The 16524-nt window shown below is 40.2% G+C and overlaps 5 protein-coding genes across 5 annotated transcripts in view; 1 reads left to right on the top strand and 4 right to left on the bottom strand.

Moving 5' to 3' along the window:
- LOC144636283 (D-glutamate cyclase, mitochondrial-like) overlaps positions 1 to 16418 on the top strand; it is a 33100-nt gene extending 16682 nt beyond the window's left edge. Inside the window, exons 3-5 of the mRNA XM_078495455.1 lie at positions 12269 to 12973; positions 13818 to 14110; positions 14728 to 16418. Coding sequence (XP_078351581.1) covers positions 12269 to 12973; positions 13818 to 14110; positions 14728 to 14904 — 1175 coding nt within the window. The 3' untranslated portion in view covers positions 14905 to 16418. The remainder of the gene's footprint in view (positions 1 to 12268; positions 12974 to 13817; positions 14111 to 14727) is intronic.
- On the bottom strand, positions 700 to 2055 carry LOC144635482 (uncharacterized). Its single transcript, XM_078494583.1, has one exon. The coding sequence runs from the start codon at positions 2053 to 2055 to the stop codon at positions 907 to 909; it is 1149 nt and encodes a 382-aa protein (XP_078350709.1). The 3' UTR covers positions 700 to 906.
- Positions 2937 to 4630, bottom strand: LOC144636330 (uncharacterized). The gene has a single exon (XM_078495516.1). It carries the CDS (start codon positions 4606 to 4608, stop codon positions 3184 to 3186), a length of 1425 nt encoding a protein of 474 aa, XP_078351642.1. The 5' UTR covers positions 4609 to 4630; the 3' UTR covers positions 2937 to 3183.
- LOC144636324 (uncharacterized) lies at positions 5824 to 7816 on the bottom strand. The gene has a single exon (XM_078495507.1). The coding sequence runs from the start codon at positions 7465 to 7467 to the stop codon at positions 6031 to 6033; it is 1437 nt and encodes a 478-aa protein (XP_078351633.1). The 5' UTR covers positions 7468 to 7816; the 3' UTR covers positions 5824 to 6030.
- Positions 8766 to 11013, bottom strand: LOC144636316 (uncharacterized). The gene is made up of 2 exons (XM_078495494.1): positions 10826 to 11013; positions 8766 to 10461 (listed from the first exon to the last, which is right to left on the bottom strand). Exon 2 carries the CDS (start codon positions 10323 to 10325, stop codon positions 8856 to 8858), a length of 1470 nt encoding a protein of 489 aa, XP_078351620.1. The 5' UTR covers positions 10326 to 10461; positions 10826 to 11013; the 3' UTR covers positions 8766 to 8855.
- Positions 16419 to 16524: the final 106 nt, after the last annotated feature.

Here is a 16524-nt window from a genome sequence, read left to right as displayed (position 1 = left end):
ATATGTCTTTTTATTGTTGTTGATCTTTGCCTTTTATTTAAGAGAAGCTGAACGACACAGCTGCAGGAATTGAATTAAACATAAATGAAACTTTATGCCGGCTTATTAGTTTCGCTTTACACATACTTGTAACATTATTATTTGACTGATGGTGGGAACTGCGCCAAATTCGGTTGGATGGCAAAGGATTGCTAGATCAGCCCGAGATCACTGAATGGCGTGACTTTGTGCATGCCCTCTGCTTCTTCAAGGATCTACGTGGCTAAGACAGCATTCCGTATTAATACACTGTAGTGCCCCATTTTGGAGCATTTTCCCTTGCCCCTGCGGGCTCGGAAAAATATTTCTCATCTCGTAAAATATCCAAGCGTATTATCTGTTAAACCATCGAATAAGCTGTAAGTATTTCAGTTACTGAGGAGGGAAATATTCAGATAATGGCAGCATGGAGACTATGAACAAGGGACCCACAGAGTTTATATTCAGTGCCATCAAGCTGAAACACTAGGCCACGCCGCCTCTCTACTTGGATCACATCTTTTGTTTAATGTCGCTATCTTAAGGGATTTTTTTTATCAAATTGGGATACGCATTATTTTCAAAATTTACCAAAAAATCCGGACCGTAAAGAGGGGAAAGAGAAATGTAGAGAAAGGGTACTTAAGGGAGACGGGGCAAAAAGGAAAGGAAGACAGGGAGGGCAACTAAGTTGTTGTCTCTTTATTATAACGTGAAAGTGTGTGCCGAATTTCACAGGAATTCTTTGAAAATTTTCACGAGAATTCTCGATAATTCATTTGACTTCCCGAGAATTCCTTGAAGTATTTCTTCTGGGTGATTTATTTCTTGCAAAATTTAAATAAATCTTATCCACTAATTAAATTCTGATTTATCTTTTTTGATCTCCTACTCGGATTCTGCAGATTCGCTGCAACATATTTCACTGCTGGAACTTGAGATTTCTTTTATAGCAATCACTTTGATTCTTTTCTCACACAGTTTGTCAAGAAAATCAATTCTTTCCCGTAGGGGGTCTATGTCGGTGTAAAATTCGTTGGACAAAGCAATCTGTAACGCTTCTTCGGCTGTTTCTTTGGCTAGTTGGTATATTTGCTGACGATAAAATTGATCCGAGCGAGTTTTTAAAAGCTGCACACGTGTGCCTAACGGCAAACAAACGCCAAGTTTGTACTGTACGAAATCCAGATGTTCTTTAGCCTCCTTGATGTCAACAGGTGTAATAAGTTTTTGACGAGTTCGGGCGGCTGTCGAACTGCAGTCGAGTAGTAGTGCAGCCAGTTTAAGATGAATGTATGTTTGTTTCTTTATCTGAACTCTCAATCGTGGATCTTTCTTGCAGAAAGAAATTGCCTGCTCATAATAGTATCTTGCATTTCCCCTGGCAGTGTTTCGCGCTTGCGCATTCCTTTCATCATCCGGGATCACGCTCATGTAAACCCGCCAAACAGAGCCATAGTTGTAATACAACTCGGCCCAGTCCTCTGGCGACTCGTGGTTTTGAAGGAAAAACTCGCTCCGTCTAAGAAATTCAAAGAGCGGAGAGAGTTTAACGACCTTCTTATTTCTATAGTCAGCCACAAGTAAAAAGTACGCTCTTGCAACCAAAATATTCGGATTTCTGAGCTCTTTGTCTGATTTTATGACCGAGGTGAACATACGCTTGCTGTTTTTGAACTCTTTGTGATAAGAAAATGCCACTCCGCGCTCTATTTTTAATGCCATTTCTAAGTCAAAATTCTTTTCTTCCCCACAACGATGGAGATATGACCTGACAAGACCTTCATGCTCTGCAAACTTTCCATTGTCCTGTAAAATCTCAAGTTGTTCCATGATTCTCTCACATTGTAATCCGTTAAGATATCCTTGCTTTTTGATCAAAGGCAACAATGGCTCGACGCTCACCACTATCTCATCCGAGTCAACCGGTTTGCAGTCTTGTGCTGCTTGATTTAAACGTCCCCCAAGGCTGCGATCTGCGGAATCTGCAGTCTTCGGAGCACTGTCTGACCGAACCTCATTGTCAATGTCGGTCATTCGGTCAAATGCCCGACCATCCGGGCTTCTGTTCGATCAAATTCCTTACTATCTGGGCTTCAGTAGCGGTCAAATGCCAGGGGGTTGGGGGGGGGGGGGGGGTGATCTCGCTTGGAATTGACTGATACATAAAAAAAGAAAATGAAATAAGACCTTTCTTAAAATTATGTTGCAACATCAGCTTTTAACATATTTATAGCATCTTTTTGCATCTTGTTTCCCGATTCTTGGGAAAAGAAATTGTGGTTGTGTTTTTTATGATCTTCCAATATTTGGAAAGGGTCGCCTCTAGACCTACAAAATAATTTAAGCTCATTGACTGATTAAAGAAAAAAAAGGTTGTAGCCAAGGGCATTAGTGTATGTATTTAGAACTCAGTTGTTGAATTCCTGTGATGTTTCATTTAGAGATCTGGATTACGAAATTCAACCTCACCCGCGTCACACAAAAATTGTTTTGAAACACGTTTGGCGCAACTTTCCAAGGAAAGCTGGATAAGAGACTGAAGCGATTATGCTAGTAAAACAATTGTAAAAAGAGACTCGCCTACACATCAAAAAGTGACAAACTCAGCCTGGCAAAAGTAATTCATAGTGAACATGTAAAAAAACAGCATAAACGAAAGCGACGCCGAAGACGCAATCAAACCAGTTGTGAGAAATCTTGGAGAATATATTGCTATCCGAGGCATTAAATATTAAGAATAAAACTGTAATAACTTCAGTTGGTAAAAGGGAAAGTCCCTTAACGAATTATGAATACCATTCAAATTTTTTTTGCAGAACACTTTCGATTCTTGGAATTGTAATTTTATTATTCCCTTTCCAGCTTACATTAAATTGTAATAGTATAGAATTACAGTTGAACCCCGCTATTTCGAACCGTCAGGGGAAACAAAAAATAGTTCGAAATAGCGGGAGTTCGAAATAGTTCGAAATAGCGGGAGTTCGAAATAGCCGATAGTAAATGACTGAAGGGCAAATCCAAGGGAAACGGGTTTTAGTTCGAATTAACGGGGAATTCGAAATAACCGAGTTCGAATTAGCGAGGTTCAACTGTAGTTTATGTTTATGGACAGTTTGAAGTCTCTTTAGCAACTGGGGTCTGGCTTTTTTTACATTTTTTTTTTCAGTTTTCACTGCCGCTTGTTTCACAGCTGGCGTCGTTACCAGAAGTTTCACTATCACTATCAACGAGCACCGTTATCCTTTCTTTGCACACTGCTTCTTCGCACAACTGATCGAGAAAATCAATTCGCTCTTGAAGCGATTCCAGTTCAGTGTTAAATCCATGACATAGTGCAATTCTAAAAGCTTCCTGAGCAGTTTCTTTGGCCAGTTGATACATTGCTGGTCCTTGGCGATAGTATTGATCAGAACGCATTTTTAAAATCTGCACGCGTGTACCTCGAGGAATGTTGCTGCTAAGTTGGTGCTCCAAAATATTAAGGTGTTTTCTCGCATCTTCAATATCTTGTTGGGAAATGACTTTTCTTCGAATTCGGGCGACAGTTGAGGTGCAGTCAAGTAACACCGCAGCGACTCGAAGGTGACCGTATATCTGTTTTTTAATCTGCACTCTCAATCGAGGATCTTTTTTACAGGATTCAATTGACATTTCGAAGTAATTTTTCGCCTTTCTCCTGGCGTCGTCTCGCGCCTGCGCATTTCTCTCGTCATCCGGAATGATGCTCATATACGCTAACCAAAGTGAGCCATAGTTGTAATACACCTCGGCCCAGTCCTCCGGCGAGTCGTGGTTTTGCAGTAAAAACTCACTTTTTTCCATGCAGTGAAAAAGAGAGGACAGTTTCCTATTTTTTCGATATCTAAAGTCTTGTACGAGTCGATAGTAGGCTCTGGCTAGTAAAATGTTTGCATTTCTTAGCTGAGAAATGCGATCATAGTTTATTACTGATGTAAAAAGGCGTTTGCTGTGTTTGAAATCTTTGTGGTATGAACAAGCGACTCCGAGCTCAATTTTCAAGGCTAATGCCATGTCAGTATTGTTTTTGAAAGCAAAAGTGTCTAGGTACGAAGTAACCAAACATTCATGTTTTTCAAACTCTCCATCGTCTTGTAGACCTTGAAGCTGTTCCATGATTTCCTCGCATTGTGGTCCGTTTAGATATCCTTGTATTTTGATCAAAGGTAACTGTGGCTCGACATCCACGACAACTTCAAGCGGCGGAGCCTGTTTGCAGAGCGTGTTTGCCTCATTAAAAGGCTGCAGTTGGTATTCGTCTTCTTTTATTATTGTCTTTTGTTGTTCACTGCAATACTGTTCTTTTGTACCGCTGTCAGCCTGAAGGTCATCTTCGAAGGAACGTTTTTGTAGTTTTTGCTGTGGACTTTGTTTGTTATCCAAATGACAATTATTCTCAACTTGTCCGGCTTTTGAGTTGCCGACTAAAACGGCGTTCCATTCCCTGAGAATTATGTTCAACGTCTTTGTTTGTGCGTCAAGGTTTGCTTCCGCGATTATCGAGTTCGATTCGTCTGGAGAAAGCTTGAATAACACGCCGTTGAAACCACCTGGTTGCCCTTCAGGCATGGGTTGCTTTAAAGATACTTCAGTTCCGCGTACGGATGAATCTTCGTTTCGCTCGTCTTGGAGCTTCGCCTCGCTGTTCAGAACTATTCCTCATTGTGTCAACTTAATGGATTCAGTAGGACAGTGTTCTATTTGGCGCCCTGTAATTGTTTTGAATTGAAGCCAAAGTGTTTTGCATACATTTCGTCGCCGAAAAATCTCTCACGACTTCTAAAACGTGTGTTTCGAATTTCTTCGGTATTCGCTGTACACAGAGCTTCTTTCCTAGTAGAAGCAAAACATGGCTATCTAGAGAACATTCGAGAAACCTTGCACGCAGCGAAAATAAGATATTCATGTTTTATAATAATATCTGTATGAAAAATGTTTTGAAAGTTTTGTAAGGGGAAGTCCCTACTACAGGGGTGCGCTAGAGCGACGGATACATCAGTTTCACTTCTGCAAGCCACTTCCGTTTGCATTGTTTCAAACTGTTGAAGAATGATAAATAAGTCACAGAATAAAAGTTATACTGAAATATGTCTTTTTATTGGGTTTGATCTTTGCCTTTTATTTAAGAGAAGCTGAACGACACAGCTGCAGGAATTGAATTAAACATAAATGAAACTTTATGCCGGCTTATTAGTTTCGCTTTACACATACTTGTAACATTATTATTTGACTGATGGTGGGAACTGCGCCAAATTCGGTTGGATGGCAAAGGATTGCTAGATCAGCCCGAGATCACTGAATGGCGTGACTTTGTGCATGCCCTCTGCTTCTTCAAGGATCTACGTGGCTAAGACAGCATTCCGTATTAATACACTGTAGTGCCCCATTTTGGAGCATTTTCCCTTGCCCCTGCGGGCTCGGAAAAATATTTCTCATCTCGTAAAATATCCAAGCGTATTATCTGTTAAACCATCGAATAAGCTGTAAGTATTTCAGTTACTGAGGAGGGAAATATTCAGATAATGGCAGCATGGAGACTATGAACAAGGGACCCACAGAGTTTATATTCAGTGCCATCAAGCTGAAACACTAGGCCACGCCGCCTCTCTACTTGGATCACATCTTTTGTTTAATGTCGCTATCTTAAGGGATTTTTTTTATCAAATTGGGATACGCATTATTTTCAAAATTTACCAAAAAATCCGGACCGTAAAGAGGGGAAAGAGAAATGTAGAGAAAGGGTACTTAAGGGAGACGGGGCAAAAAGGAAAGGAAGACAGGGAGGGCAACTAAGTTGTTGTCTCTTTATTATAACGTGAAAGTGTGTGCCGAATTTCACAGGAATTCTTTGAAAATTTTCACGAGAATTCTCGATAATTCATTTGACTTCCCGAGAATTCCTTGAAGTATTTCTTCTGGGTGATTTATTTCTTGCAAAATTTAAAGAAATCTTATCCACTAATTAAATTCTGATTTATTTTTTTTGATCTCCTACTCGGATTCTGCAGATTCGCTGCAACATATTTCACTGCTGGAACTTGAGATTTCTTTTATAGCAATCACTCTGATTCTTTCCTCACACAGTTTGTCAAGAAAGTCAATTCTTTCCCGTAGGGGGTCTATGTCGGTGTAAAATTCGTTGGACAAAGCGATCTGTAACGCTTCTTCGGCTGTTTCTTTGGCTAGCTGGTATATTTGCTGACGATAAAATTGATCCGAGCGAGTTTTTAAAAGCTGCACACGTGTGCCTAACGGCAAACAAACGCCAAGTTTGTACTGTACAAAATCCAGATGATCTTTTGCCTCTTTGATGTCAACAGGTGTAATAAGTTTTTGACGAGTTCGGGCGGCTGTCGAACTGCAGTCGAGTAGTAGTGCAGCCAGTTTAAGATGAATGTATGTTTGTTTCTTTATCTGAACTCTCAATCGTGGATCTTTCTTGCAGAAAGAAATTGCCTGCTCATAATAGTATCTTGCATTTCCTCTGGCAGTGTTTCGCGCTTGCGCATTCCTTTCATCATCCGGGATCATGCTCATGTAAACCCGCCAAACAGAGCCATAGTTGTAATACAACTCGGCCCAGTCCTCTGGCGACTCGTGGTTTTGAAGGAAAAACTCGCTCCGTCTAAGAAATTCAAAGAGCGGAGAGAGTTTAACGACCTTCTTATTTCTATAGTCAGCCACAAGTAAAAAGTACGCTCTTGCAACCAAAATATTCGGATTTCTGAGCTCTTTGTCTGATTTTATGACCGAGGTGAACATACGCTTGCTGTTTTTGAACTCTTTGTGATAAGAAAATGCCACTCCGCGCTCTATTTTTAATGCCATTTCTAAGTCAGAATTCTTTTCTTCCCCACAACGATGGAGATATGACTTGACAAGACCTTCATGCTCTGCAAACTTTCCATTGTCCTGTAAAATCTCAAGTTGTTCCATGATTCTCTCACATTGTAATCCGTTAAGATATCCTTGCTTTTTGATCAAAGGCAACAATGGCTCGACGCTCACCACTATCTCATCCGAGTCAACCGGTTTGCAGTCTTGTGCTGCTTGATTTAAACGTCCCCCAAGGCTGCGATCTGCGGAATCTGCAGTCTTCGGAGCACTGTCTGACCGAACCTCATTGTCAATGTTGCTAACACATTTGTGTTCCTCTTGTAAACAACAATTATATTTGAGTTGTTGAGGATTTGACTGTCCAACTGTGACGAGATTGCAGTTCGTGACAAGGATGTTCAGCGTGTTAGATTCTGTGTCGAGTTTTGCTTCAGCAGTAACTGAGGCTGGACCGTCGAGAAGAAACGTAAATAATGTGTTCACATGGCTGCGAGACTCTTGCCCTTCAGCTTTTATAGGCTCTCTTGGAAGAACTTCAACCGTTTCGTTCGATGAATATTGCTCTCCGGACTGTGGGGGAAGGTTTGTCATTGTGTACACATGAAGATAACACCTTGTTTTTAACAACTTGTGGTTGTTTGTTTGGTTGTTCAGTTGTCCGTAAGATCCGTTCCTGTTTCTTGCCGTTTATTCCTGCAACAGATCATATTTGTGGACGTGTAGTACGTTCTGTCTGGCAAGGTCCGCCATCGCTGTTTGTGATCGTGCGAAGACTAGTGCCTCTTTGATGCCATTCATATTCTATTTTAAGCATTCGTGTTATTGTTTTGAATTGAGGCCAAATTGTTTTGCATGCATTTGTCGACTAAAATTTCTTCACGACTACTATTAAAACGCGTGTTTCGAATATCTTCTTCTAGCTGCTTGTCAAGCTGCCTTCTTGTAGATGCAAAACGTCGAGAAAAACGTTGAGAAAATGTGCACGCAGAGAAAATAATATATTCATGTTTTATATTTTTATTATGTAAATTAATCTCATAAGTGAAAAAAAGTTTCGAAAGTTTTGTAAGGGAAAGTCCCTTTTCCAAGGGTGCGCCAGTGTGACAGATACATCAGTTTCACTATTGAAACCACTTCCGTTTTAATAATTCATAGAATTATAGCTATGCTGAAATATGTCTTTTTAATATTGTTGATCTTCTAAGCTTAGATATAACGATACATCTGCAGGAATTGAATTAAACGTATAAATGAAAATTTATGTCGGCTTATTTTTGCTTTATACATACTAACATTATTATTCGACCGATGGTGGGAACAGCGCCAAATTCTGTCGGATTGGCAAAAGATTGCTGGATTAGCCCAAGAACGTTCTGAATGGCGTGACTTAGTACATGCCCTCTGCTAAATAACTATTCCGTATTACACTGTCGTGCTTCATTTTGGAGCATTTTTCCTTGCCACTGCGGGCTCGGAAAAATACGACGAAACTCGTTAACTATCCACGCGTATAATCAGTAAAACCATCGAATAAAATGTGAGCTTTAGTATATCAGTTACTACAGAGGGAAATATTCAGATAATGGCAAGATGGAGACTGATTTTAAATTCAGCGCTATCAAGCTAAAACACTTGGCCACGCCGCCTGTCTTCTTGATCACATCTTTTGTTTAATGTCTTTATCTTGAGGGTTTTTTTTTTTTTACCAAATTGGAATACAGATTATTTCCAAAATTTGCCAAAAAAATCCAGACCATAAAGAGGGAAAAGAGAAATGTAGAGAAAGGGAGAGAGGAGAGGGAGAGCAACTAAGTTGTTGTCTTTTTATTATAACGTGAAAGTGTGTGCCGAATTTCACAGGAATTCTTTGGAAATACTCCCGAGAATTTCTTGAAGTATTTCTTGTGGGTGATTTATTTCTCGCAAAATTTAAATAAATCTTATCCACTAATTAAATTCTGATTTATCTTTTTAATCTCCTACTCAGATTCTGCAGATTCGCTACAACATATTTCACTGCTGGAACTTGAGATTTCTTTTATAGCAATCACTTTGATTCCTTCCTCACACAATTTGTCAAGAAAGTCAATTCTTTCCCGTAGAGTGTCTATTTCGGTGTAAAATTCGTTGGACAAAGCGATCTGTAACGCATCTTCGGCTGTTTCTTTGGCTAGCTGAAATATTTCCTGACGATAAAATTGATCCGAACGAGTTTTTAAAAGCTGCACACGAGTACCTAGCGGTAAACAAACGCCAAGTTTGTACTGTACGAAATCCAGATGTTCTTTAGCCTCCTTGATGTCAGTTGGTGGAATGACTTTTTGACGAGTTCGGGCGGCTTTCGAACTGCAGTCGAGTAGTAGTGCAGCCAGTTTAAGATGAATGTATGTTTGCTTCTTTATTTGAACTCTCAATCGTGGATCTTTCTTGCAGAAAGAAATCGCCTGCTCATAGTAGTATCTTGCATTCCCCCGAGCAGTGTTTCGCGCTTGCGCATTCCTCTCATCATCCGGGATCATGCTCATGTAAACCAACCATACAGAGCCGTAGTTGTAATACAATTCGGCCCAGTCCTCTGGCGAGTCGTGGTTTTGAAGTAAAAACTCGCTGCGTCTAAGAAATTCAAAGAGCGGGGAGAGTTTTATGACCTTTTTACTTCTATAGTCAGCGACAAGTAAAAAGTACGCTCTTGCAATTAAAATATTCGGATTTCTAAGCTCTTTGTCTGATTTTATGACTGAGGTGAACATACGCTTGCTGTTTTTGAACTCTTTGTGATAAGAAAATGCCACTCCGCGCTCAATTCTTAATGCCAATTCCAAGTCAGAATTCTTTTCTTCCCCACAACGACAGAGATATGATGTGACAAGACCCTCATGCTCTCCAAATTTTCCATTGTCCTGTAAAATCTCAAGTTGTTCCATGATTCTCTCACATTGTGATCCGTTAAGATATCCTTGCTTTTTGATCAAAGGCAACAATGGCTCGACGCTCCCCACTATCTCATCCGAGTCAACCGGTTTGCAGTCTTCTGCTGCTTCATTAAAATGCTGCAATTGGTATTCTGTTGGCTTACGCCCTCCAAGGCTGCGATTTGCAGAATCTGCAGTCTTCGATGCACTGTCTGACCGAACCTCATTGTCACTGTTGCTAACACATTTGTTCTCCTCTTGTAAATGACAATTACATTTGAGTTGTTGGGTGTCTGACCGTCCGACTGTCACGAGGTTGCAGTTCGTGAGAAGGATGTTCAACGTGTTAGATTCTGTGTCGATTTTCGCCTCCGCAACTACTGAGGTTGACTCGTCGAGAGAAAACGTAAATAATGTATTCACATCGCTGCAAAGCTCCCGCCCTTCAGCTTTTGGTTCTAATGGAAGAACTTCAACCGTTTCGTTCGATAATTCTGGCTCTCTGGACTGTGACGGAAGGTCATTCATTGTGTACATATAAAAATAATTCCTCGTTTATAGCAACTTATAGTTGTCTCTTTGCATGGTTGCCGATTTGGCTCAGTTTTATTCTGACTCGGCTCAGTTCTCTGAGTTGTCTGCATGGTACGTTCCGGTTTCTTGCCGTTCGTTCCTGCAACAGTTCATATTTGTGGACATGAACTACATGCCATGTATTAAAAGTATAACCCGAAACAACGAAACGGAACCACCGAAACGAGCGAAGCCACCAAAACAAAATCCGCGCCAAAACGACCGAAACGGCCGAGACAAGCGAAACTCATTACCATAATCGAGAGCTCATCGTAAACCTAAGCGTTTATATTCAAGCTAACCGGTGTGCAGGCAGACTGCAGACCTTTCGGTGGTTTCGTTTCGTTGTTTCGGGTTTTAGTATATGTCATATTAGCGAGATTTTCCTCGGAGGATATCGGATATTTTTAGCATTTGCTGATAAAACAAGATGGCCATGTGCAATAAGTGAGTCAATCGCATACCAGAAAAAATTCGACCTCCTTCTGTCGGCGGCTTTCTTCGTGCCACAAGAATGAGGTGATTCTTTTGAACCCATGCCAAAGTTTCAGGCTCCGTTTTTAAAATCTACAGAGTTAAGTCGAAGCTAAGAGACAGACAGAGAATCGATTTTCGTCGGTGAAACCGAAACGGCGACATCAGGCCACGCGATCACAACATTTGCTTGTCTAGAAAAAATGAAATATTCATGATTCTAAGAAAGTAAATAAAGGTTGAAAATATTTGCGAAAGGGAAAGTCCCTTTTCTCTTCGTTCTAAAGCGGGTCAATAAGATAAGAACGGCTGCAATAATTTTCGTTTTACTTTCATGAAACTCTTGACGAATGAAAAGAAGAACTAAATATAAATCTAGTTTTTATTAGCAGTATTGAAATACTGACAGAACTAGATCAGAAATAGCCTCTATTGTTTAATCGTTGAAATTTATAAATGACATCATTGAAAAGGTTAATTTTAATTTTAGTGCGTTTGAACACATATGCTAATTTTATGTGTAAGCACAAATCAATAATCAGCACTTCGAATGACTGACATCCATGACAAGATAATCTTTCATGTAATATTTTCATCAATTGCGTCATTTTGTTTTTCTCAGAATTCGAAGTTTTTGAACGCGTTTTTCTTTGTGACAATTTATAACAAAACAATCATTAGATTCGGACTCTGTGTTTTATAGAATGATCGTTGGCTCGGAAAGTTTTAAAAAACCCTCCTCCAATATTTTTAACTGTTTCCCAAGAAAAACATTCGCCTGTTGCTTCTGTTTACAAAGGTGGCATCATAGACAGATTCGGCTAAGGTTAATACAGATCATGTGATGATTCATTTGGGAGATTACAATTGTTCTGTTCGTACATATTCCCATACACTCAGCTTCGTGTAAGAAATTGTACAGTTGTAACCTCCCTAAAAAAACCATCACGTGGTACGTATGAATTGGGTGGAAACAAGGATACATTAACACATTAGCCGATTCCGTCTATTGTTTGTAACCTTGTATACATTTTTAGCGTTTTAGTATCTTTTTATTACACTTTATTACTTTCGAGCCAGTTTCGATGTTTTTTTGTCTGCATAAAAAAGGCAAGAAGTTTGTGATGGCGGATTCCAAGTTAAGATTGCGGCTGTTTCGACACCACGACTAAATTCCCTCGTCATAATGTATAGTACGTCATCATCTGTAGTGGAAACATTTCTAGACGAAATATGCACTCACCAAATTCTATTCTCTAAATTTCATACACTTTTAGTTACTTTAGGTGGGGATGTGCACCTTTCTTGGTCGCAAAAGGCCAATAACCGACGAGAAGAGATTGTTTTCACCGGTAAAGATTGTGATCTTTCCAGGTCAATAAGTGGGTTGTGGACTCCTGATATTACACTACCCTATTATTTTTTCTCTACAGGTTTACCACTGGCCTTTACTGACGACATGGAGCGACTTGTTGAGTGCGATAGAACAGTCAAAGAATTTCGTGATAGTAATCCGTCCATTGATACTGATACACAGCCACGGGTGGTGACAATAAAGGAAAAACCCTTTACTGCTTCTCTGTTGTCTGAAAAAGTCATTAACACAATCCGTTGCCTGGAGACCGAGATTCAGGAAGACATCGGGAAAAGGGGTGTCGCGAAGCTTCACATACCTGATGAGCTCCTGAAGGCCGCGCTTGTGTTGTCTCACGCTTCGTCTGTGGCCATACATTTCGGCTTCCCTTGTAACACCAAGGAGGAGTTTCCGGATGAAACTGATGGTCCTTTAGGGGCGATCGCAATGGGCAAAGCCCTCAAAGCTCTTGGAAAGGAGGTGACGTTTATTGCAAGTTACTACCACCTGAAATTAGTGCAGGAGCTTGTAAAAACTTTTTTGGAGAACGACGTGTCTGTTGTGGAGTTCACACCCGAAAGAACGCATGGCTCAGGTGGAGTTAGGGCAGCTGCTGAGAAACTCCTGTTCCACGATGCAGCGCATCAAATGAGCCCCAAGTTTGACGCTTTGGTTGCCATAGAAGCGATTAGCAGGACAGAAGAGGGACGTTACATGACGATGAAAGCTAGAGACTTATCCGATGTTTGTAAAGTCAGTCCAGTTGATGAAGTTTTCATTCAAGGTAATAATAAGCTCGTACTTTGTTAAGGAGGTGCGGTGACCTTGTAGACGGGACCATCAGGCTTTTAGGGCCCTTCCAAGATCCCTTTAGCAATCGAATTACGTGTACGACATTTCAAACCTAGTGCTCGTGTTCATATCTTCACGTGTAATACCAATCTCGTTCCCAGAACATCTGTTTCTACTGATCAGTGACGAAACGAACGAGAACGAACGAGATTGGTTTGAAAGTTAAAGGACGTACTCAAGTAACGCAATGACTCAGTTGTTACTCGCATCATTTTTTTTTTTTCAAGCGCGAGACAACGTGTGTAAGCCAGTCAAAATTGATTTTGGGTTTGCTCAGAGTCGTTATAATAAGTTACACATTGTAAAATCAGTTATAAGAGCTAGCCAAGCACAAAACCAAAGGAAACGCGAATTTTAAAGGGACATGGTCAGCGTTCAGACCGCGCTGACCTGGACACTAGTTTTCACGTTTTGAAAAAAGTCCACCTTAACCCGAAATCAAAAATACGCGTAGAGAACCTTCAGAAATCTGCTTCAATCTTCTCAGTGTTTTTTTTCTAAATTTTCCTATTTAGTGAATCACTGAGAAGATTGAAGCAGATTTCTGAAGGTTCTTTTTGAAAAAAGTCCACCGTGGACTTTTTTTTCAAAACGTGAAAACTAGTGTCCAGGTCAGCGCGGTAAGAACGCTGACCATGTCCCTTTAATTTGATAGTCAATTGAGAATCTTTCTTGTGAACCAGACGTTTAAAGTCGGCCGCCAATTCAGCAATAGTTTTTACTTCGAACTCCCTCAATGATGACCCCTTCTTAAATATGATTTTTTTTATTTTCAGCCTATAAGTCAGAAAAGATTTCCACTGTAGGAATCGGTGATGGTGGAAATGAGATCGGGATGGGAAAAGTCCACACACAGGTCATTGATCACATTGAAAACGGACAACAAATAGCCAGTGCGGTTACCACTGACCATTTGATCACCGCGGGCGTGTCTAACTGGGGTGCATCGGCTTTGGTGGCAGCACTGTACATCTTAAATCAGTGTCCAGTGCACTCGCGGTATGCTAGACGAGGAGTTGGGACAGTCAGAGTTATTTCTAAAGAGGACGTCCTAAATACAGTGAAAACGGTAATGATCTTAATTACTTGTAATCGAAGGTAAACAGTTCATAGGTTGCGTTGTACTTGGTTGTGTAAATTATTTATTATTTAATGTTAAACAGTAGTGCCAAGATCACTACAAAAATATCAAACGTTTCGGGCTTGGCCCTTCATCCGTTTATTCTCTCAGTAATAAACTGTAAAAAGCAACTCTCTCACTGCTTGCCGTTCGTGTTGAAGCGGTTCACTAACACAACACGACACTGCGTTACCGTTCACACTTGTTTCGTGATTCTAATCTAGAATTCCGCGAAAAGTAAGTAAGAAATTATTGAGTGTAAAACCCGGGCAAAACAACGATGAGAGTTGACTCTCATGAGAGTTTTCACCAACTCTCATCGACTTTGAACAACTCGGGCCAAACGAGAGAAAACTCTCATCGACTTTCATGAAAACTTTGAGCACGTTCAAAGTCAATGAGAGTGCATGAGAGCTTCAAAGCCAAACGAGAGCGAGAATTTGAACACTCATCAACTCTCATCCTCGTTTGTCCCAGGTTTTAAATTTTTTGTGTTAAAGCATTTACTTTTGGTCTGAAATTCTGCAACTATAAAATGTAATTTAAAATGGCTTGTTTTTTTCCAGGAGGAAGAAATACTTAAATGTATTGTTCGGCTTGGAGTGTGCGATGGAATTTCCCAGAAGAGAGAAATGTCAGTGGATGGTCAACCATTTCACCCAGTTCATAAGGATAAGCTACAAAAACTTTTCACTTTAGCTGTGTCGCCAACAGTACATCAGGAGACCTGCTCTTCAGAATAATGTCCCCATTTGCATATCGACTCAGACTAAGACTTTTGAACCTCTTCTCTTAGTCGTAAGCCTATCATCTAAATTCTCCATACAGGTGATGGTACAGTTTCGTCAATTCGCACTGGGAGAATTTTGTATGTGGTCGAAAACTAGTTATACTTAAGTTGCTTTTTGACAAGTGAGTAGTCAAAGAGTTAGCGGTTTGGGGGTTTGCCAATCTAAATTCCAAAATGCCATGATGTCATCGAGTGGCGAATCTGGGGTTCCCACACTCGCCTCATGCTGAAAAGCATGAGGCCTGGAGAGCTTAAAAATGTTAGCCTCCAATCCCACCCCCCCCCCCCCCCCTTGTCCTTGTTGGAGCAGGAAAGGGCACACCTTCGATGCTCCCTCCCCCTACTTAAGCAAGAAAGGCCCTACTGGATTTGACCCTCTTTTTACCACCTTTGTTTCCGCTAGTGCGTGAAACATACTGGTCAAGTAGCGGATGGAGGGAGAAGTTGAGAAGTTAAACTAGCAAAAAGTAGTCTAGTCAAGTGCGTCACTCGTTTTATTTCTCGTGTGCAAGTTCGAATATTTTTATGAGAATACGACAATCTCAGATATTTACAGTTTCTAAATTCGTTAGATGACATTGCGACCCAAATACTGGTCATCTGTTGATTTCCAGATTGTCATCTTGATTTATTTATTTAAAGACTATGAAGTTGTGTTACGGCTTCAGTGTTTTTATCACTTTTGAAGTGTTATTGTTACCCGCTTTTAAAGTTCTGTAGCTCGATAACGCGAATGCGTAGCTCTTTTTGTTAGAAGAGTTACTGCAATCTCGTCTCCAAAGCCCGCTTTCTTTTTGCCATAAAATGAAAATGTAACTTGCTTTCATGTAAGGCAAAAGAGGACTTTACAAATGACCAAATTGAGATATGTTAGATTCGATTTTGTTACAACGGCATTTACTATCCGTGGTTTTTTAAAAAAAGTCATTTGTGTCTTTCGTGCATTTTTTTGTACCTAACCAAGTTCTTTTGATGACTTGCGCGTTACTTTGCTACAGCTCCTTGGACACTATCATAATTACATATGAACATGTAAAAAACTAAATATATACTAGTTATGCAACGCTTTCGAGTGGTATACTATGGAATATCCCACGAGTCACTTGTATTTTCTCGGTATACACACGAGCCTTTAGGCGAGTGTGTATACGAAGAAAATACAAGTGACAAGTGGGATATTCCATAGTATACCACGAGAAAGTGTTGTGTAACTATTTTATACCATGCCATAGAAAATACGCTCACTAAATTTCATCGAGAATAAGATCGCAGCGCACGATGGGAAGGTTGGGTTGAATACTGTCGAATATACAACGGCTTTCCTGTATTCTGATTGGCTGTATTTTCTATGGCATGGTATAAATGTATATATATCACATAGGCTAGAAACCCAGATTCACGGTTATCTTCAAAATTATACAATTTGGAATGGAATTAAAGTGAAAAATAAATACTTTTGGAATAATAGTCTACAACTATTAATATTGCACTTTTGTTCAGCGCGAGGGCTAAAAATAGAATGCAAATGATTATACCCCGAACGAGGCTCAGAAAACATCAGCGTGCTCTGAGA

This window comes from Oculina patagonica, chromosome 13 (assembly GCF_052425735.1).
Source record: "Oculina patagonica isolate OP01 chromosome 13, crgOcupat, whole genome shotgun sequence".
Lineage (NCBI taxonomy): Eukaryota > Metazoa > Cnidaria > Anthozoa > Scleractinia > Oculinidae > Oculina > Oculina patagonica.
This window is presented reverse-complemented; position numbering and strand designations above follow the sequence as displayed.

Bases quoted from the DNA above. Each gene is read 5' to 3' on its own strand.
- LOC144635482 (XM_078494583.1), bottom strand. From the start codon at position 2,055: ATGACCGACATTGACAATGAGGTTCGGTCAGACAGTGCTCCGAAGACT.
- LOC144636330 (XM_078495516.1), bottom strand. From the start codon at position 4,608: ATGCCTGAAGGGCAACCAGGTGGTTTCAACGGCGTGTTATTCAAGCTT.
- LOC144636324 (XM_078495507.1), bottom strand. From the start codon at position 7,467: ATGACAAACCTTCCCCCACAGTCCGGAGAGCAATATTCATCGAACGAA.
- LOC144636316 (XM_078495494.1), bottom strand. From the start codon at position 10,325: ATGTACACAATGAATGACCTTCCGTCACAGTCCAGAGAGCCAGAATTA.